The sequence below is a fragment of the Miscanthus floridulus genome, chromosome 2, assembly GCF_019320115.1.
Source record: "Miscanthus floridulus cultivar M001 chromosome 2, ASM1932011v1, whole genome shotgun sequence".
NCBI classification, from domain to species: domain Eukaryota; kingdom Viridiplantae; phylum Streptophyta; class Magnoliopsida; order Poales; family Poaceae; genus Miscanthus; species Miscanthus floridulus.
The window spans coordinates 21,783,650-21,806,906 of record NC_089581.1 but is presented as its reverse complement, the minus strand read 5'-3'; the positions used below and the strand labels follow the sequence as shown (position 1 = coordinate 21,806,906).

Sequence of the window (23,257 nt, the reverse complement as noted above, 5' to 3'; positions counted from 1 at the left end):
TATTTTTGCTAATAAGTATAATAAAACAGCCGCATCCCTCATTCGGTCATTCCATACATTGTGCTCCACTATGTAGTACTAACCGTACGTGCACTTGACGAACCCCTCTATCTAGAAGCGCTTAATTAGCAGCACTGCCGTCGGAGATGGACAATCACACCCAACTAGCTACCTGCGAGGCTGCGACGACTAATCTTAGTTCGTACGTATACTAGTACTAGTACTAGTAGTAATAACTCGCAGAGTAAGACCCCTTAATTTTCACGTGTGGTGTGCGCGACCAGGAGCATGTTTGCTGGGTCGTAAACGATCCTAAATTTCCAGTCAGAACAGTATTTTTCTCTCACACTAAACTAGTCAGCAGTAATAACGTATACGATCGTTTCAGCCCCAGCCGAACAGGCTGCCGGTTTGTCACAGCTCGGTCCTTGCGTGCGTGTTGTCATCTCAACTTCCACCATATATCTAACTTAGATATACGTTTTTTTTTTAATTTACTCTGGAGACGCCTTTAGTCTAGGTTTTAAGACACAAACCAGAACTAAAGGTACCTTTAATATGAGTTTGTGTTTCAAACCAGGACTAAAATGTCTCGATTTATGTCTAAAGCATCTCGCACGGATAGTCTCGGTAACCGTTATCATCCGGACGAAAGGATAAATTAGTTCCGGTTGCAATTTTTAAATGAGAACTCAATACTTTTTTTTGGCTATCCATGAAAGATCGTTTGTCTGCTAGCGGTGCCAAACGCACCATGACTCGCTCGATTTATCAGCGGGATTGGACTCACTCGGCAGAGCGGCTGCACGGCAGGAACGGGTCCAGCACGGCGCGCTCGACGAGTTTGAAGGAACCCAACCGCCAGCACGGACCACGGAGCAGAGGGCTAGCCTAGCGTTATCTGGCCGCGCGCGCGGCAGCTGATTACTCCACGGCGGCTGTGCTGTTGTGACGTGCCCAATCCCAACCAAGGCAGCTGACGACCGACGAATCTTTACCGCCGTGCGCCGCAAGCGCAACCACAGGCCACGGCTCGCGGCCGTCCCACCGGTTCACGTACGATCCCGACCGGTAGATAGCTAGCGCCCCTATGCTTTTCACGAACGAATCCATATCCGGCCGGCGAATCTCTTGCACGCAAACGCAAAGGTGCGGTGCGGAAACTGGGCTGCGCACGGGAGATGGGCCAGCGCGCCAATAATTTGCCCTCCCGCTCTTCTACCAACGTCGCTGTCTGTATACAGAAGAATAGATACGCTGCATGAGAGCGTACGTACGTCTTCTGTATTCGAGAAGAATGAACAGGGCCTGGAGTGGCTAGGTAATGCCAAACATTTTCGATGGACACGAGAGCTTTGCACCCTTTTGTGGTCAAGTTTGCAGTAAACTCCCGCCACAATATATACATTGGGAAACGTGTTGAATTCGGGTGCCTGATGCAAATGTTTCTGCCTTTAGGGACTGTTTGGAACTAAGGAATACAAAATAGAGAAAAGGAAAGAAACACAGGAATATGAAAGAAATGTATGTGCATAACAGAGGAATGGAAAACACAGTAATTCTAAAGGATTTGGTGTTTCGAACAAAGGAATATGAGTAGCACAAGAATTTAGGAGTTAGTGGTAAACATGATTACTTAGACTAAACAAGAGCTAGACCACAAATATTTTTCTTAAACAAAGCAGCATATGTTAGTTAATACAAAATTCAAAATATTCTGGTCAGCCATATATGCCGTGCCGATGCTTGCACAGACCATATATGACCCTACTTTAGAGTGTTAATTAATGAGTGCTTTATTTTTTTGTCTCATTGAAAGCCTGCACCAAGTTGCATTAGGCTTCGTTCGTTTCGCTGAAAAAATAAGCTGAAACACTGTTCCGGCTAATTTATGGTGAGTGAACAGGGCATGAGTGCCTTGGACTTCGTGAAGGAATGGAAAGCCAGAAATAACAGTGATGGTTTCATTCCTTCAAAACGTACAAGCGCAGGAGCCTTTCCTCTGGAAAGGAACTCATGAATCCTCCATTCCAAACACTACTACAGTGTTTTAACTGTAGGAATCTGATTCGTTTATAAGAATTCCTTTGAAAATCCAGTAAACCAAACATGGCCTTAGAAGATTGGTGGCTGACTCCTGACTGGCTGTCTGTGTCGGGAAATTAGAGCTCCCCCGCGAGGCAACAAAGGAAGGCGACGGCTATAATAATGTACACGGTCTGGAATATTTGGACGTAAATGAACTATCGCATCTTCGAGGGAAGATCGAACTCGCCGGTGATTGCTCTGGCGAAGGAGATGTCCTTCCGTGCTCTGCAGACTGGCGTGCGGCTAGTCTAGCTTTCCCAAGTCGTTGGGTAATCTTTTGGCTCTAGTAAGGAAAGTTGGGTAATCTTTTGGCTCTAGTAGCCCGTGTGTATTTTTGCTTATTCATTCATGCAGTAGGACCCTTCTAAGAGTATCTCCTAATTTAAAAAAAAAAAATTGGTAAAGCAATGGGTGCAATTTTTGCATTAGAAATTTCGAGTTATTTCTAAATCACCCCTAACCTCTTTTATATTTTCTTTCTCTTTTTGTATATTTGTGTGGAGAGCACTGTCCTACTCCTTATTTTTCCACATGCCCTTTTCACCTTCAAATTGGTTGAGCACGTATATTTTTCGCACGATTGGAACGATTTTTCCAAGTGCAGAAATATTCGAAATTGAGATAGAGAGTTGTTGAAGAGTGTTTTTTTTTTCAATCTTGCCAAACAATCAAGATTGAGAGTGGATATTGAAAACTCTTAGGCACTGTTCGGCTGGCTGGAAAAACAGCTAATACTGATGCTGATGTGTTGTGAGAGAAAAACAATATTATTTCGCTGAAAATGTACGGATAATAAGTTCAAGCGAACAGGGCGTTAGAGATGCTCTAAGAACACATTCTCTCTCTCTCTCAATCTGCAAATGAAAGTGCTCCTGCTATTTTTTTTAAAAAAAAATGTGCTGAAGAACGGAATAGATTCCAGCACGTTTAAGCTTCAGCTCTTCGTCTTGAGACTTGGCACTAAAGGATATCCTCTGAATTATCCAAGACGACACATAAACTAGTGGTGTTCCCAAAGGCGGTTAGGTCTATGTATTATGGTTATCCAATCTGCGTAAGCTTGACAAACACAAGAATGTGGTAAAAACAATTAACGTACGAAGTCAGGATGCACGGGAAAAAAGCATAGCAAGTCAAATGCCGGCCTCGACTGACGATTGATCTGGCGGAGAAAACAAGTCGTGGCTTCAAAAGCAGTAGCCATTCACACGATACATAGGCAACCATCAGCTTGGTAGAGTACATCAAGACATCAAATCGATCGCCCTTCAGGTTACTGTACAATTTCCCCCCAATTTTTTTATGACTGCCGTTGACTGTTAACCATCATCAGCCTGTTCGGTTGGCTGGTTCGTATTGTTGCTGGTTCATTTATGTGAGAGAAAAATACTGCTGGCTGATTCATTGAAACAATATCATGTGAGGGGGGCTGGCCAGCCCAGCCAGCCCACCCGCCCCAGCCGAACACGTCGCATATTATAGACACCGTTACCCGCAAACATTTTCTGACCCAAGAACATGTGACGTTGGACAGGATTCAAGCGCCAACGGAAGGATTAGGCGTAACAGCCAAAACAGACTAAAATGTTTAACCGGAACGTGTACATCACCTAGTGACCTTTTTTTTATAGAATTCCCCAGATACATCATATACAATCTCTAGATGACAAGTTGGCAATCCGAAAAAAGCAAGTAAAACTCGTAAGCTACTTCACAGACAAGCACAAAAGGCAAGTTCCTGAACACCTGGCAGTGCAATGAACGACATTCAGGGCTTGGGTTAGAACCGTAACAAGTGCACAGCATGGCACGGGGTTCAACAATGATCACACCATGTACAACATGACAGCCCTATTGCTAGAAATGAGTCCCAAGTACCTAAAAACCCAAAATGGCCTGTTACATCGGGGCTAGAAATGAAAAAAAAAACAAAGTTATATTACAAGCACAACACAGGGCATGCATTGATTGCACATGGCTCCTAAGACCCACTGATTGTGGCACCAAGACATGATCGAACCGAATCTGGATTTGCCTTTTGGACTTCGGCTGATGCCATGGCTCAGTCGTGGTAGAAAATCTTTCGTCTTGATCTATCAAAATTTCATGGTGCTTAGGTGTTGAGACAAATGTTAAGCCACCCAGGATCCAATTGCAATTTGCCTCATGAAGATATTGGCTCATAAGGAAAAGAAAGCCATGGATGTTTCAATGCTTCTGAGGCACTTGGGCGCTTCTTTGGGTTCACCTCTAGAAGGTACGCAACAAACTCAATAAACCCTTGATCAGCCATGGGCAAGCGGTGCCGCAAGGATGTCTTTTTCGGAATCAAGTATTCAAGCCTGTTACTTTCCTGAAGCACAATGAAATGCAAGTTTCAATTCTAATATCATAAGGAAAGATTTACTAAAATAAGGTATACTGCTCATGTTATAGGGTAAATTTACTGAATGACGCCCCTCTGAAGAGCACAAACCTGATTTCTTTCATACAACATGTGGTTCTTTGTGAAATATTTGTAGGTGTCCCGTCCCTGTGCAAGCATAGCTTGTTCTATGGAGCCAATCATGCCCATCACACGAGCAAGTAATGTTGCAGGAGAATCATTTTGGAAAAGGACCTGAAAAGCATAGAGGACGTACACATCAGCTTCCATGCACCATACAAGCATATAACAGAAAATAGATAAAACAGACACCTTGAAACAACGAAAAGAAAATAACAAGCTACAAAGCTTCTAATCATCACCTTCAATATGCTCCCCAGTCCCCACTTCTCTAATTATCAGCAGTGAGCAATGAATTCTAAATACATGATCTTACTGCAATAAGCACATCAAAAATAGAATGGAGCAGGGAGAAGAGGTATAAAATGAGATATCTTATTTTGTTTTATAACATTCCCCTCTTGCATTATGTGTTTGTTTCTATCTCCTTTACATTACCAGAACATCATGAACAACACATAACCATAAGTATAGCAGTAACAGTTAAAAACAATGGTAGCCAATATACAGTAACCACTTACATTTCCAGTGCAAAGTTCGGATAATATACAACCAAGTGACCATATATCTATCTTTTTGTCATAAGGCAAGCCCAGTATAACCTCAGGAGCACGGTAAGATCGTGATTGCACATATGAACATAGATGATCTGTCTCAAAGCAGCTGCTCCCAAGATCAATTACTTTTATTTCACATCTGCTGTAGCTCTTTACCAATATGTTTTCTGGCTTTAAATCACAGTGGATTAGACCAAGACCATGCAGAAACTGCAGCGCCTCCAGACACTGAATAGCTATTGACTGCCAAGGGGTACAACAAAGGAAAATATTACCTATGTGAAAAATTGTAGTCTCATGTTTCGTTATTGGTCATGAAACATTACGTCAATATTAGTGGATATCATAACTCGGTAATACCTGCAGTCTTGGCATTGTGAAATAAACCTCACCCCCTGATTCTCTGTTGAATTTCTGAAACTCATACAGGTTTGCCTTCAGAAGTTCACAGACTATCAGCAAATGCTCCTGCAAACAACATTTGAAATAAGTGGTACAGCAATGTTGTGACTTGAAAGTAATTTGTTTTGGAAAAGAGTCATCTATCAACCCTGAACTCTGAAACTCCGTTCACTTTGCAACGTATACTAAATGCCTATAAGCAGTATCTAGCCATTCTAATGGATGAATTTGAAGAATCAAAAAAGTAGTTTTGCTGAAAAGACAAAATTCACATAAGTCACTTGCTGCAGATCATAAACATGGCAGAATTTGTTACAAGATGTGATGTAATGTCACAGATTTGCAAACGTCATTGCATGGAAATAACAAAAAATGTAGTTATTCTAATGGATCGCCTCAGGATGATCTTAACATGTGACTTCAATATCTAGATTCTGTGGTCTATGAAGTGTTGTGGCACACAACCGTTGATATTCAGAGAGAGATATGTACAGATACATTACATGCCAAATCATGTGTATATATACATTACATGCCAAATCATGTAATTCAAGAAACATTCACTTTAACAGTTAAGGGTGGAGTACAAGACATGTATTGAATTAGTAGAATTTCAAACATACAATAATGCAACATTAATATTTACTACTACATCAACTCATTGAGATTACACATGTCAGCAACAGCAAGCAGTGGAGTTGTGATAAATTCAACACTTGATTGAAAAATAACACTGAAAAAGGATCTATCAAGAGTAAAAGCTCAAATTTACCCGATAGTAGAAGTAATCATACAGACGCAAAAGGTGGTACTTGTCAGCTGGATCATGCTTGTTAACATACTTTAGGAGCTTGATCTCATCAAGGCTCTGATCGAAAAAATCTTTGTTATTTTTTATAATTTTAACACATACATCCATTCCTGTGTGCAAATCATGTGCCTGGATGGCTTTGCTGAATGCAGCTGAACCCAAATACTCTGATACATGATAACGCCCCGCAATGATAGAATTGAGAACAACATGGAAATTTTTGTCTTCTTCAAAACCAGTTCTGATAATTAATAGGAGACAATGTTAGAAGACATAAAATATTTAAAAAACAAAGTGTAGGTGTCACACTGTGAACACAGGCACACCACAAGGACCATAGATAACTGGAAATCACCATATCATTTTTTATGCTTTAGTAAAATTAAAAGATGGAAGAAACATTTAAAGGCAGTACCTGTTTTTTCTATGCACAATCTTAAGATTGAACGTTTCAAACTCTTCCTCCTGCGCCTTTATCTGCCTGACTTGCTCTTGCAATGCTGCTGCTTCCTCATCATCCAAGTTGGTTCCAGTGTCTTCTTCTTGTGCGTCATCTAGTTTGTGATGCCGAACATTCGTTGTGTCCTCTGTTTCGTCATACGATGCACTTGAATTTCTTGATCTAACAACATCAGATGTCATTTCATCTCTAGAGCTCCTTAGAGAAGACTCACTGTTCTTTTTCCTCCATGTGGCAAGCATATCATCTGATACCATGCCATTTTGACAGTCATCAGGATCGTTAACGCAATACATTTCATCCTTCTTTGACCACAAAGATTTAGCATCAGAGTCATGATTTTTCCCAGAATGCAAAGGTGGAGGAAAAGAAAATCCACCATCAGCCACTCCTGGTGGTAGATTGCCCTTCTCAGCATAAATGATTTGGTCATGTTTAACTCCTTTAGCACCTACTTTCTTCTTTTCAGTATCCTGCTGAGAATGTCTTTTTCCACTAACGCTCAAGCTGCTCTCATTGAAATATTCAATATCCCCTTCACTGCTACCTCCAATCAGACTTTCTCGCACCTCACTGCCAATGTCAGCAGCATCACTGCTTATCCCAACACCAATTGACCTAACAGAGCCATGCTGATCATCCTCCACAAAAGGGTCATCAGGATGAGGTCGTTCCGAATCATTAAGGAATTTCCCATTCCCTAACATACCTAGTTCACTGTTCTGCGATACAAAGCCCTGCCAGGCTGGTTCAGAATGCATCAAATTAAGCTCTTCAGGATCTAAAAGTTGGCCATCATACTGAGCTATCATATCATTATCAGGAATCCCATGGACCATTGGACCCTCAGAAGTACCTATTTGTGCAATATTCTTTCCATGAAAATATTGCTCACCAGATATGTAGGAATCTTCCTCAACAAATGACTGGTCATCATCTTCATCCTTTGTAGGGCGATCATGACGATCAGTCCCTCTTGTGTGGCCAGTTGCCTTCTCATTGTCACTAGGATAATCGATCTCATGTGCTAAAAACCAGGTTTCATCCTCAATTGGTTGCCGGGTGTAGCCAACATCGTCGTCGTCGTCATACTCATCGGAATCCCAGTATTCACCAATTGGATATTCAAGTGAATCATCACCAAGTGTTGCAAAACCAGATACCAGATCAGAGGTATCTTCTGCAATACCTTGACTGACAGACAACCAACTACTGCCAATTGTACGTCTTCCACCTGAATATGTGAGTGCAAGGTCATTATTCAGGAGGCAAACAATATATACAGAAAAAATAAAATAATCGGCATTAAGAACATGCGGAATCATCACCTCACACTTCAGGGAAAAAAAGAAGAAAAAAAAAACGTAGAAGATCAATGGAAACCAAAACAACTATAGAAAGATGAAACGTCGGTCAATGATCTATCTAGAGGAAAAGAAAGAAACCATTAAGCAAAACAATTACAGAAACATGAAATGCCAGTCAATTATTCCCCTCCCTCCCTCTTTTTTTGTCTCTCTGTGTGTTGGGGGGGGGGGGGGGGGGGGGGGGGCGGGGAGAGCATTAAAAAGGACAGACCCAGTGCCGGAGGCTCCCACATGAGTGGGGTCTGGGGAAGGGAAAAACCGAGGCAAGCCTTCCCCCCGCAAAATCTGCGAAGAGGCTGCTTCGAACCCGCGACCTGGTGACTCAGTGAGTCAGCTCTCACCACTGCACCATGTGTGTGTGGGGGGGGGGGGGGGGGGGGGGGGGGGTGAGCATTACTTTAAACAATTGAATCGCAGCATATGGATTATCACTAATAATTTGTACACGATAGAGCAAGTATCACAAGCGATATATGTACTTGAAACTTCTGGAAAAACAAAAATCTAATAATTTTCTCACATGGTGGTGGCAATAGACGAGGCTTAAAAAAATGGGCCTGACGAAAATTTGCAACTCCGTGTATCATTTCAAATGGAAGATCGTTAATAATCATGTCAGTGTAAAAGATATGTACGCAACATTTCACAAGATAAGACGAGATTCTTATTCTGTATTATTATAACAAATGTACATCAATAAACTACATATCAACCAATGTCCTTAGTCGGTCACAAATATGATACACAAAACATGAACATTAGTCGAATGTTCAATTTTTTTGGCCTACAGAACTAAAGTCAACATTATGGCCTGGGAAACTTTTGCATTGATTGTGGTCTTACCTATTAAATAAAAGTACCATATCACTACTGAACTCACTAGCAACATACCTGAAGATGTTATTTCTTGGCCGATGGGAACATCGAGATAAGAGCCAATCATAAAGGCATGATCAGCACTAGATTGCTTGGCTCCAGATCCATGGTGATTGATCTTTTCCTCCCAATTCATGTTGACTAGCTTATCTTCAGACTTGAGCCTCACAGGAGGTAACTTCGGAAGCTCCTCACGCTGATTATCTCCAACAAGCTGTAAATCGAAGCATCGGTCAGACACCTGATCTGTATCTAGGGATTTTTCGAAGTAATATTGCCTGTTCCCCTCATCAAGCTGTCCTTTTGCTCCTTTTCCAATACCATCTGCATTACTGCTCCTCTTTACTTCTTTCTTCTCATTTTCATGGTGCATGCTATTGTAACTAGATGACGGGTTTTCCGAGGGGAATGGAAGCACTGTCTTCACTGTGCAACCATTCAACATCTCTTTTTCTGGTACTAGATTTTTATCCCTGGAATGACCCTGTTCATTGATTTCAGTTCTCCCAGCAGCATCAACTTTTCCCTTCCCTCTTCCAAAAGAGACTTTTTGCTCCAGCACTGGGCCAGGCTCTGGGCCAGGCTGTTCGGTCCCAACACCTCGATCCCTCTTCTCTACCAGCATCGCACCACGCCTATGTCTTGGCACCTCCTCCGACACCAGCAGCTCAGCTAGCTGTTCTGCAGTGCTGTTTGCAATGCTGAAGGTCCAAGGATACAGATCCCCCACGTTGTTCTCCTGAGGCTGAGCAATCCCGGAGCCCTTCTTTCCATCCGAAACGTTCAGCAGGGCTCCAACATCAATCTCCTTCACGATGAACTCCCTCGATGAGTCCGCACTCCTCACTGTCGCAGCACCCTTGGGCCCTACATTGGAGCCCACCAGGTCCTCCTGCTCCTCATCTTCTTTCAGCTCAGCGACGCGCCTCTGCGTGGTCACACCGTTCGAATCGGCATGGCCGGTGAGCTCCCCACGGAGAGCTGCCTCTGCCTTGGCGAACCGGTTCTTCCGCAGGAACTCAAGCACCAGATCAATGTTCTCCGACATGGTTCCCTCCAATACCAGCTAGCCCAGAAGCGAGAACCCTGCGAAGAAAGGCTTACAGTGAGGCCGAAGAAGAGCTGAAGGCAGCACCTTGTTGCAACCCAGCTCCCAGACCAGCCGAATCGAAGCTCCGGACGCTCGGGGACTTAGGAAACGGCCCAATGCTGCGGCGCCAGGCAGCCGTAGATCGGCGCCTCTGCCTCGAAAAGCCCCCTGACAAATCAAGCTTCCGTGGAGCTCTTCGGAACCGCGCGACCGCAACCAAGCTGAAAAGACCAGCGCAACCCACACCCTAAGCGCAACTCGCGCCAGTAGGGGAAGGCGCGAGTCCACGGGGGAGTGGACCGCGAGGCGACAGCCCCGGAAACCCTAGCGGCCGTCGCCGCACCCCGCGCCGGCACGAGACGGAGGCGGGCAAGCACGATGGGGGCAGCGGGACCCGTCACCGCCGAGAGCGGAGGGTGGTGGCCCGGCGGGAGCGGATCCGGCGGCGGCGTGGCAGCGGCGGCGGAGGAGGCGGCGGGGAAGGCGCATCGGGTGGGGGGATCAGGGCGCGGCCGGCGCGGCTGGGGGCAGCATATTCGGGGTGGTGGTGGTGGTACGCGTGCGCGAGACCGGAAAGAGCCCCCAAGACCCAGCGAGAGAGGAAAAGAAAGGGAAATGGGATTTATTTTTTCCCTCTCTCTCCTTTCTTCCTGTTCCAGCTCGTTTGGTGATGGTTTAGTTACTAAAATTTTGTAAAAATTTTTAAGATTCTTTGTCATATCGAATCTTTGCACGTATACATGAAGCATTAAATATAAATAAAAATAAAATTAATTACATAATTTAGATGAAATTCATGAGACAAATCTTTTAAGTCTAATTAGACTATAATTAGATACTAATTACTAAATAATAACGAAAGTACTGCACTGCTATTTTCCAAGAAATTTCGTCTAACTATGCCCGTGTCTTGCGGGATCGGGCGTTGCAAATTGCAATGCAAAATGGCAAATCGTAGCTCTAGCCTCTAGGGCGTTCAAGACCCCTGGTCCCGTGTGGTGTGGGTGTAGCTGGATGGGCTTGAGCTTGAGCCTGATGGACAGCCGGACAGGCGAAAGTGACGTCCGTGGCTGGGACTGGGAGAGGCTGTACCGCTGGAGTGGACGAACAGGAGGGAAACCGGTTCGTGCGACCGTTCGGCCGGCCGGCCGGCCGAAAGTGCTCGCTGCGCATCCTGGGTCTGTCCGTACATATACATATACAAATACAGATACAGGTAGAGAACCGTTGCCCTCACCACTGAAGGCAGTTTTTTCCTCGTTGAAATTGTGGCATACTACCTCCGTTCCATTGAAAAGTATCATTTTTTATTTTTAGACTTCTTTTTTACTATCGTCTTATTCAAAAAATTTATAGTAAATAATAAAATAAATAAATCATTATTAAAGTATCTCTAATAATAAAATAAGTCATAACAAAATAAATAATATTTATATAAAATTTTTGAATAAGACTGAATAGGTCAAATAAGAAGTGTAAAAGTTAAAAACGACACTTTCAGTGGGACGGAGGGACTATCCTATATGATGTGTGGAATAAGTTTTGTTATTTAGATAATCGTACTGATAGAGTTCCGCTTTAAGCCTCGGTAAAAAGTTTAGGATGTTTTCATACTTTTTCTCGTCTTTGTGTTACTGATGACTTTGACCATAGCTGTTCTATTTGAAATATAGTTGTGATGTATGTATTGATGTCTAATAAATGTATATGATTATGAAAGTGTTGTTCAAAACAAATATTTAATACCGTATTTATATCTCTAAACCAAATATTTTAAGAGTTATTCATGGCCTAAAGTTTTGAAAGATTGACCAAATTTTAGTCAAAATGTCATGGATTTGCGCTTGATGTGTTTGTAGTGGTGAGGAGCTAGGTAAGATAACAATCACTCATTCTTCTATCAACGTCGTCGACGAGGTGGTTACAAATGTGTTTCATAGTTTAAAGAAAGGGAAACCATAAGTAAAATAAGCGGTTGTTGAGATTCAACACTAGGGCAAGCAACACGGGCTTGAGGTGTTAGTAACTCTAGACCAGATAACTCTGGATCTCTAGGTGAAAACCAAATGGCCCCTATAGTTAGTCGATACGTCGCTCCACAAAAATTATGGTTATTGTCGGGGACCTAATACCGGGGTACCCAATGAGGTGGAATTAATAACCATCGAACGTTGACTGCTTCCGGTCAGACAAGAACGCTACTACACTTCTTGCCCGAACGACGGAAAGATTGGTTCCGCCTTGCCCGACACCCAAGGGCAAAGACTCCGCCTCGCCCGACGGCCGAGGGCAGGCCCCGCCTCGCCCGATGTCTGAGGGCAGGCCCCGCCTCGCCCGACATCCGAGGGTTGTCTCCGCCTCGCCCAACGGCTGAGGGCTGGCTCCACCTCGCCCGACGTCTGAGGGCTGGCTCCACCTCGCCCGACGACTGCACCCTGCTCCTTCATATAGACGAGCACATGGTACGATAGGACATTCGAGTCAACCGCTAGTACCGAGGGCCATGCCATGCATGCCTATAGGAAGGTACTATCAGGATACAACGGGACGGGCGCTTTAGGCCCTTTCCAACCTAACAGAGCCCGAACAATGTTGTAGGCGCCGACTTTTGTCCCACAGTGTTGTAGGCGCCGCCATCAGCCCTCGGACGTGGATACTAACGCAAGCATACGACAACCACTACGATCCAAGACAGAACTCACATCATCTACAGTGACGGACGTATGATCACTTCCCCATCTACTCTCCGAAGGGTCATAGCTCGGCTCTCTGGCATGCCGCACCATCCGCCGATGTAGGATGGGACGCACCCACTTGCTGAAAGAGGCCAGGGCACGACCCTATAAGGATCAGCGAACACGTCATCTCTGACACGGTCTGCCATGTTAGCGGGATAGGCACAGGGGAAAAGGAAGACCCGACTCCCTCGAAGGACCTTCTCTACCTTTAGTTTTTTTTCTCTTTCTCCCATCTATAACCCCTACTCCCCCTTGGTCTATAAAAGGGAGGGCAGGGCACCCCACTAAGGGGACAAATCGTTTTGATACGCAAGATGACGAATCAATTCCACACACAATACATAGCCAAGCAGCAACCGAGCTCTTGACGTCCTTTTGACCTTTCTATCAGAGACTTAGGACATGTCCCTCTCTTGACCATTTGTACCCCCTACTACGAACCTTTTTCGGTACTAATAACACGAGCAGCAACAAACTAGACGTAGGGACATTCTGCCTGAACCAGTATAAACCTTGTGTCCTTTAGTACACCATCCGAGCCTAATGCGCAACAATTATAAATTTACTAGTTGATGTTTGTTCGAAACACCGACAGTTGGCGCGCCATGTAGGGGCCTTTACGCGTTCCAAATTAGGCCTCGGATGGCTAGCCACACAATCATGTGGGTCCTGGGCGCACACGTGCGTTTTGGTGACCTAGACTTCATCGTCATGGTGGGAGGAGAGTTGGCGTTGGCCTATGTCGCCATCCAATCTCTCCCCTCCATCGACTTCAACTACGGGAGGCTTGAGCGCCAGCCCGGCATCTTCCTTAGACCTCAGTCGTCTAGGGAGGACTCGCACTGCCTCACCCTCTCTCTGGAACACTTCGCACGGAGCACCCCGACGACGCTTCTGTTTGGTCTCTACAACGTCGCGCCGACCGTTAGCCACCTTGTGGCATAGCGCATGATCCTGTCCCCCATGAACAACGAGTTCGTGGGGATGATCGAAAGCATCATGGAATCCCTCCATTGCCTCCTCGTGGAGGAGCTGAGGTCGGACTCTGGCTCTAACTCGAGCAAGGGGAGCCATCACCCCTCCCGGGAATGTTTCATGGCGGATACCCCTGAGGGACACGTCGAAAGCGTCTCTATGGAGGAGGCTACCCCGGTAGGCAACCTCGATGGCAAAACCAAAGGGGATGCAGTGGCCCCAACTCACGTAGGGGTGGAGCAGCTGAGAGCCCGAAAGCGGGAGATCAACGAAGCCGGACAACAGCTTGTTTGGGAATACGCGGAGGTCGATCAGGATATCGAACACCGCGGAGACGGTGGGCGCGCACGTGCCGTGGTCGATGATGTGAATCGAAGGATCATCATCGACGATGAAACCCTTCCTCGCTTTGCTCGGGCAAGTCAGAACATCGCCACCACAACAGCCTTGCTCCATGGCCTTCTAGAGGCCGCAACGCCCGAGGATCATTGGGCCCACCGTGAAATTCGCACGTTGCTTGAGCATGCGGCGGCGCAGCAGGCAGAGAGCTCGTTGTCTCAGTGACGTGAGCTCAACACCAGCCAGCACACGCCCTCGGTGCATCCCGCCAGGGATGCATCAGTCCACTAGGCTCCACAAGGCGGTGGGCAGCGCGCTGCGGCCTAGATACATCACTGTCTCCGCCATAACTGCAACGCACACAACACCATCGACACCCGCAGACGCACCTACAGCGACCCAAGAGAAGGAGCCCATCACGGCAGATGCTACGACAGCGGCGAGGACCAAAGCTTGAGCCTCGACCTGCTAGGCCCTCAGGCCTTCGGCCGGCACATCCTCAACGCTGCTTTCCCACCAAGGTATCAACCACCTACCAATATCCCTAAGTACTCTGGGGAGACAAACCCCGGACTTTGGCTCGAAGACTATCGGCTTGCCTGTCAAGTCGGTGGTGCGGATAATGATGACTTCATTATCCGCAACCTCCCACTGTTCTTGACTGATTCGGTGCGAGCATGGTTGGAGCATCTACCGTCCAACGCAATCCAGAGTTGGGCGGATTTGAAGGAGATCTTTATGGGAAACTTCCAGGGCATATACAAGCGCCCTAGAAACCCATGGGACCTCAAGAACTATCGTTAGAAGGCTGGTGAGACCCTCTGTGGGTACATCCAGCGCTTCTCCTGATAGTGCAACGAGCTCCCTAACGTTGTCGACGCCGACGTGATAGGAGCCTTCCTGTCCGGGACGACCTGTGAGTCTTTGGTTCATAAGCTGGGACACAAGGGCCCATGAACCACCAAGGAACTCCTGGACATCACCACCAGCCATGCCTTAGGAGAAGAGGTGGTCAGAGCGATCTTCAATCGCCTCGAGGGCAAGGCAAGGCAGGACGAGGGTGCTGACGAAGGCACCTCTAATCGTTTCGCCAAAAGGAAGAATAAGAAGCAACGACGCAAGGACTCACTCATGGCCGCTGTTGATCACAAGGGTGGTCGAAAGCCCACGAAGGGGACTCCGAACCACTTCAAAAAATTACTCGAAGGGCCATGCCCTTCTTGTCAAGCACCTGCTCAAGGACTGCAGCCTCATGCGGCGGTTCTTGTCTGGAGGCTCCAACAAAGGGGAGCAGGGGAAGGACCCTGCCCCCACTATGGACACCGCCGAGGAGAAGGATGATGTCTTTCCAATGCCAGATGGCTGCCTTATGATCTTCGGAGGATCAGCGACCTACGTCTCCAAACGTCGTTAGAAGGTCGCACATCGTGAAGTCTACACGGCCCAACCGGCCACACCTCCCTTCCTCTGGTGATCGGAGTCTGCCATAACCTTCGATCAGACCGACCATCCAGATACCGTCCCGCACCCGAGGAGGTATTTGCTTGTGGTCGAGCCAATCGTCAGCCCAAAGTGACTCACCAAAGTACTGATGGATGGAGGCAGTGGCCTCAACATCATGTATGCCAAGACACTCGACGAGATGGGCATCGACCGAGCGAACCTCCGCCCAACCTGAGCGCTTTTCCATGGCATCGTGCCTAGGAAGCAGGCCATGCCACTTGGGGCAGATTGATCTGCCCGTCACCTTCGGGGATCAGTTCAATTACAGGACTGAGACCCTCACCTTTGAGGTGGTTGGGTTCCCCAGAACCTTCCATGCCATCCTAGGACGTCCATGCTACGTGAAGTTCATGGACGTCCCCAACTATACATACCTCAAGCTAAAGATGTCGGCCCCTATGGGGTCATCACCGTCGGCACATCCTTCCAGCGGGCCTACGAGTGCGAGGTCGCCTTTGGGGAACTCGCGGCTCTCAAGGAGGGGGTCTCCGAAGAAGCGCCCGACGTGAAGAAATCAACCGGGTCATTCGAATCGGTAGAGGGCTTCAAGGAAGTCCTCATAGATCCTAGCAGCTCCGAGGGTAAAATGGTACGCATTGGTACCACACTTTCCTTCGGATAGGAAAGCACGCTCGTCGACTTCCTCCACGGCAACAAAGACATCTTTGCGTGAAAACCCTTGGATATGCTAGGCATTCTAAGGGAGGTCGCCAAGCATACCTTGAAGATCCATCCAGGCTCCAAGCCGGTGAAGCAACGCCTACGTCACTTCGATGAGGAGAAGTGTAGGGCCATCGATGAAGAGATAGCAAATTTGTCAGCCGCCGGATTTATCAAGGAAGTATACCACCCAGAGTGGTTAGCCAATCCTGTTCTTGTATGAAAGAAGAGCGGGAAATAGAGGATGTGTGTAGACTATATGGGTCTTAACAAGGCATGCCAAAAGGATCCGTTTCCTTTACCACGCATAGATCAAATAGTTGACTCTACCTCGGGGTGTAAAACCCTCTGCTTCATTGATGCATACTCCGGCTACCATCAAATCACAATGAAAGAGTCTGACCAGCTCACGATGTCTTTCATCACCACCTTTGGAACGTTCTGCTACATTTCAATGCCGTTTGAACTGAAGAACGCTGGGGCTACGTACCAGCACTGTATGCTCAGATGCTTCAGGGACCTCATCAGGTAGACCGTTGAGGCCTATGTTGACGACATCATAGTTAAGTCCAAACAGGATGACCACCGCGTTGCCGATCTTGAGCAAACCTTTGCAAAACTCTGGGCGAATGGCATCAAACTCAATCCCAAGAAGTGTGTTTTCGGGGTCCCAAGGGGCATGCTGCTCGGCTTCATTGTCTCTATGCGCGGCATCAAAGCCAACCCGGAGAAGAGTTTAGCCATCACAAGGATGGGCCTGATTCAGAACATAAAGGGGATTCAGCAAATCACAGGGTTCCTCGCCGCCCTCAGCCAATTCATCTCATGCCTCGACGAATGAGGTCTCCCCCTTTATCGACTCTTAAAGAAAGTCGACCGCTTTGAGTGGACATTCGAGGCCTAGGAGACACTTGACATGGTCAAACTACTTCTGACAAGGCCCCCGATCCAAGTTCCTCTAAGCGAGGGAGAATCCCTCCTGCTATACATAGTGGCCACCACACAAGTGGTCAACGCCACCCTGGTAGTAGAGCGAGAGGAAGAGGGGCACGCCCTCAAGGTGCAGCGCCTTGTGTACTTTATCAGCGAGGTACTATTTGACTTCAAGACCTGCTACTCCCAAATCTAGAAGCTCCTTACACCATCCTCATCACTAAGAGGAAGCTACGCCACTACTTTGAGTCACACCCCATCACTTTCGTGACGTTGTTCCCCCTCAGTGAGGTCGTCCAAAGCCAGGACACCACGGGAAGAACCATGAAGTGGGCACTTGAGTTGATGGATCAAGGCATCACATATGCCTCCTGAACGGCGATCAAGTCTCGGGTGTTGGCTGACTTCATTGCGGAATGGACCGAGGTCCAGACACCACCAGTGGTTGTCGATCAAGAGTACTGGACGATGTACTTCGATGGATCACTGATGAAGAAGGGCGCCGGTGCAGGGCTAGTCTTCATATCACCCCTCAGGGTCTACATGAGGTACATGGTTAAGCTCCATTCCCCTCATCAAATAATGTGGCTGAGTATGAAGCGCTCATTAACGGCCTATGAATCGCCATCGAGTTGGGCATCCGACGCCTCGACATCCAAGGCGACTCCCAGCTGGTCGTCAACCAAGTTATAAAGGAGTTGAGTTGCCATGATGCCAAGGTGGCTACGTACTGCCAAGAGGTCCAATGAATGGAGGACAAATTTGGTGGCCTTGAACTCAATCACATCCCAAGGCACCTCAATGAGGTGGCCGACGCGCTTGCAAAAGCGGCGTCCGGTCGAGAGCCGGTGCCATTGGGCATCTTCGCCAGCAACCAACACAAACCCTCGGTACACTACGAAGGGTCATAGCGGGCCGATGATGGCCCGTTTGATCTAGCCCTAGGGGCTGACCAACCGACGGCTCCGTCCGGCCCCAAGGTCATAGAGCTTGAAGAGGATCCAGCGACAGAGCCCGACCCTCTAGATGACTAGAGAACACTCTACCTCGACTACCTCCTCCATGACACGCTACCGACGGACAAGACAGAAGCTTGATGGCTCGCACATCGCGCTAAGTCCTTTGTTCTTGTAGAAGGAGAACTCTACAAACAGAGCCACACCGAGATCCTACAGCTCTGTATCCCCATCGAACAGGGGAAACTTCTGTCGAGCGATATCCAGGGTGGGGTCTATGGTCACCATGCCGCGCCTAGAACCTTGGTTGGGAACGCATTCCGATAGGGCTTCTATTGGCCCACTACAGTAGCCGACGCCGAACAGATCATATGCACCTACGAAGGGTGCCAGTACTACGCTTGGCAAACTCACCTCCTGGGCCAGGCACTCCAGATGATCCCCATCACATGGCCCTTCATGGTCTAGGGACTTGATCTAGTTGGGCCTCTCAAGAAGGCGCTTGGGGGCTACACCCACTTGCTTATCACCATAGACAAGTTCACAAAATGGATCAAAGCTCGGCCAATCTTTGTGATCAAATCCGAGCAAGTCGTGTTGTTCTTCCTCGACATCATCCATCGCTTTGGAGTACCAAACTCCATCATCACGGACAATGGCACACAGTTCACTGGCAAGAAATTCCTTAGATTCTACGATGAACAACACAACTAGGTTGATTAGGTCGTCGTCGCGCACCCCCGAACGAACGTGCAGGTCGAGCGCGCAAATGACATGCTCCTATAGGGCCTCAAGCCTAGGATCTTCTACCGGTTGAACAAGTTCAGTGCACGCTGGGTCGCTGAGCTCCCTATGGTGCTCTAGAGCCTGAGGACAACTCCTAGCCGGGCCACTGGCTATACACCTTTCTTCATGGTCTATGGTTCTAAGGCCATCTTCCCAACCGACCTCAACTATGGAGCGCCAAGAATCAGAGCATATGATGAAAAGGGAGCTGAGGCATCCCACGAAGACGCCATGGACTAGCTAGACAAAGCCCGCGACATCGCCCTCCTCTGTTCGGCCAAGTACCAGCAGATGCTGTGACGATACCACAACCGATGGGTGTAGAACCGAGCCTTCAACGTTGGGGACCTGGTTCTCCACCTCGTGTAGAGCAACAAGGACCGTCACAAGCTCTCCCCACCCTGGGAAGGGCCATACGTCATCGTGGAAGTACTTTGGCTAGGCACCTAAAAGTTGAAAACCATCGATGGCGAGGTCTTCACCAATGCCTGGAACATTGAGTAGCTATGTCGTTTTTACCCTTAAATAAACGCATACTTTTCCTTATCAGTTTTTGTCTTCAAGAATCCCTGATCTTTACTGATATCCGACCCCTGCAAATTGCGAGGGGTCGGACCTCACTCGGGGGCTGATATAAGTAGGTTTATCTTGCAAACACTTTATGTGTTATCTTTGCAAACATTCTCTGAGTCTTCCCTCTTTTCTCATGGCAAGTCCTAAGGGCTAGGATTTTGAGAACAAAATCTAAGTATAACTGGTAGGACTATGGGAAACGCACGCCCCAGTGGCTATGGCCTCCTTACTCACCAGCGTGATTAGAATTGGCTCGCTCGCACTCCTAGTTTTTTGCGACCTTAACTATGGGAAGGGTTAGAAGACACCAAACCTCTTTTACAAAAAGAGGGAGAAGAGCTAAAAAGTTGTTTACCGTAATGAAAGTTGAAAACTTGTTCATTTTTTTGCACAAATTCATCGCTTACAAAGTGATTTCATCACCAAAAGGACTAATGTATTTATAAATACAAAAGACTGTTCACTCGGGGGCTCCCCCACAACTTATTCGATTATAGTTTATGACCAGTTCTACTATGAGCACTACTACGATCTCCACGCCACGCTCTCCATCGGTGATGTCCTACCGCTCCACGGGATCCTTGAGGGCGTCGTCATCTGCAATGTTGAGGACCACATCGGCAACTATGGTGCCCTCACCAGGGCATCCAAGGACTACGCCATCATCACCAGCCACAACCCTAACAACGGCACCTCTGTCGGGGCGTCTAGGGACTATGCCATCATGATCAGCCGCAACCCTGACAACGATGTCTAGACGGGGGGCATTTCCCGCCAAAGAAAGGCCGCCATGGCTGATGGATGTCTCTGACATCTCATCAAGCTTCATGAATGGGCTAATCTAAGTGGCCACAAGGGCAAAGCCCCCCACTGACATAGTCCTAGGTGGCTTCCCCACCGGCAAGACTCGCCCGGAGAAGATTCACCGGAAGAGCTTCTCGTATGGCTCCATCCCAACGAAGGCCTCATGAACGATGGCAAAATCGATGACGCTCAGCACCCTCTAGTGTGCCTCCTCCTTTGGTGGAAGCGACCCCTTCTCGGTGAAGGCAGCCAACACTGTCTCATCTATGTTGGATCACCTCCTGCTCGACATTACGCTCCGGATTAGCGAATAGATCAATGAGTTTCTCTCTTCCTGGCATTACCCTCTCTCACTTAGGAGCTGCTATGATGCACGAACGCATTCGGTGAGAAGGAAGAAGGAGAGGAGGTTGCAGCTCAGGAATGGGCGAAGGAATGGGGACGAGAACCGCCTCCCTCCCCCTATTTAAAGAGGAGATACAATAGCAGAGGAAAGGCAAAAGGTTGGGACGAAAAACCCTCTCCCCTCCCCTATTCAATGCAGATGGGAAATCGATGCTGGCGGAAATTTGAGGGGACGCACCTAGACCGACGAGACACACTCTAGTCGACGAGACATCGCCTGGTCAAACAGGACGTTGCCTAGGCATGAGAATCAAGGCGCATTCGCATGCAGGCGACTCTCCGCTTCCCTAGGCAGGACCATGGAACGACCCAACAATGGAACCCCCGTCTAGGGGGCCCAATAGGACTCCTAGGTCAATCGAACGGCCCAGGTAAAACGATGAACGAACGACCACTGAAAGATAAGCATCTCTGTTTCCTTACTTTACATGTTAATTTCATTACTGAGCTTTCGACCCCAGCAACGGTAGGGGCACGGACATCGCTCGGGGGCTGCCGAGAGTGCCTACTTGTTTAGACATCCTCATCGTCTGACCCCTCCTTACATTTAAAAACCGGAGACACAGGGTACAGGTGTAAAACTTTGAGTAAAACTAGACGAACCGCTAGACCCTATGCCCCAGCGGCTACGGTGTTTTTGTTCACTAGCATAATCGAATTCATAGTTCCTCATACCCCAAGCTTCTACATCTGCCTTCTTGAGAAGGGTTCAGAGGGGTCCGCCTGTAGAATCTCCTTCAAGGAGAAATTGTCAGGTCGCTTAAAGTCAATCGAACGGCTCGAATCGCCACCGAGAGATGGAAATGAAAAATTGCGATGCTCATGCACGTCATGCCGGCCCTATCGCGAATGTCAGACTCAAACCCTGCATGAGCATGTCTAGTAAGAGCCTCTCATTGCTCATACCACCAAGGTAACACTACCGACCCCCGCTCTCATTTCAATTAAATCGTACATTAACCCATACATCTAAGCGTTGCACATGCGATCGTCGCATCTCAACGCTTCATGTCGCGCCATGAAGTGGCACCTGCCTCATTCGATATGAGCAACAATTGACCGAGGTTCGAAGGCTGGCCCAAAAGGGCTCAAGGCCGCCTCACGTCAAACAAAGCCAGGGGAGAAAAACTGAGAGGAGCCCCAACGGCCTTGCCCGACCCCACTCAGAAGCGGATAGGGACATCTCGACCTTTCTTGTTTGATTCTAACCTCGAGCCAAACCTATAGAATCTTCATCGAGGAGAGGCCAACAGGGCACTTGAGCCTATCGAATGGCTCGGGCATCTGCCAGGAGGCAGGTTACGAAGTAGTGGAATGCCACATGAGGGCTCTGTCGACCCCGTCAGCAAATGATGGACCCAGATTCTACACAAACATACCCATTAGTGAGCTCATCGAGTGCGACACTCGAGCCATCGAGGCAAGTGTCATCAACTCAACCCCTCTGGTTGTGAATACCGAGGACAGGGTGATGCACAAAACACGACTGACCCCTATCAGACCCTAAGGGGCTCGGGGGCTCAAGCCAATCGATCTGAGATCGAGAGACCGAGGTTTGAAGGCTGACCTATGAAGGGTCTGATGCTGCCTCATGTCAAACAAGAGCCAGGGGAAAAACGCAGATGAGCCTCAGCGGCCTTTGCCCAACCCGCATTGAGGCGGATAGGGTCATCTCAACCTTCTAGTTCAATCCAGCCTTTAGTCGAGCCCGTAGAATCCCCATTGTGGGGGAATCTATTGGAAGGCAGGTCAAGGAGCAATGGAACGCCACCCGAGGGCTTCACCGACCCTGTCACAAAGCAACAGGATCAGATTCTGTTCGAACATCTCCATTAGCGAGCTCATCAGGCATGTCACTCGAGCCGTCGAGGCAAGTGATGTTGCCTCAACCCCCCCAGTTGCGGAAACCACGGATGGGGCGACAGTCACAAAACAAGCCAACCCTTGACCGAACCCCCACCACGCGTGGGGGCTCGGGGAAGGTCGAGCCAGCAATAAGACCAAACGCACGGTCACGGAACGATTGCCAAAATCCTAAGTAAGGGGTACGTGTGAATACAAGAGTAAGTTCGCTACCCTCGCTCTAGTCTCTAGTAACATCCGGCCCCAGTGACCGCAAGGGGTCAGATGTCACTCGGAGGCTGATAAAGGTACGAATACCTCCTTTTTTTGAAATAGTCATTGCATCAGACCTTTTTCTCGTATCGAGACTAGCAGCAAGGTTTGTGGGAACAGATAAACGAGCACGCCTGGTAAGATTGCAAAAAGCCCATGCCCCGATGGCTACGGTTACTTTGCTCACTAGCACAATCGAAATTTTCCCTTATACACCTTGGGCCCTACAGTCTTAACGAACAGAAAGATCGGATCACATAAACCTTCTTTCTCGAATGCAAAAGGGAAGAAAGTAAGCTTAAGCGAATGAAAC

At 47.8% G+C, this 23,257-nt stretch overlaps 1 protein-coding gene across 1 annotated transcript; it reads right to left on the bottom strand.

Moving 5' to 3' along the window:
* Positions 1-3,868: 3,868 nt before the first annotated feature.
* LOC136519598 (uncharacterized) lies at positions 3,869-10,767 on the bottom strand. Its single transcript, XM_066512983.1, has 8 exons — positions 10,227-10,767; positions 9,083-10,153; positions 6,780-8,058; positions 6,326-6,605; positions 5,512-5,619; positions 5,116-5,394; positions 4,565-4,708; positions 3,869-4,441 (listed from the first exon to the last, which is right to left on the bottom strand). The coding sequence occupies exons 2-8, from the start codon at positions 10,113-10,115 to the stop codon at positions 4,253-4,255; spliced, it is 3,312 nt and encodes a 1,103-aa protein (XP_066369080.1). The 5' UTR covers positions 10,116-10,153; positions 10,227-10,767; the 3' UTR covers positions 3,869-4,252.
* Between the last annotated feature and the right edge of the window lie 12,490 nt (positions 10,768-23,257).

Coding starts and splice junctions, on each gene's coding strand:
- LOC136519598 (XM_066512983.1), bottom strand. CDS start 10,115: ATGTCGGAGAACATTGATCTGGTGCTTGAGTTCCTGCGGAAGAACCGG. Junction 8,059..9,082: donor CCAAGAAATAACATCTTCAG/GTATGTTGCTAG, acceptor TCACATATTCAG/GTGGAAGACGTACAATTGGC. Junction 5,395..5,511: donor TCACAATGCCAAGACTGCAG/GTATTACCGAGT, acceptor ACCCCTTGGCAG/TCAATAGCTATTCAGTGTCT.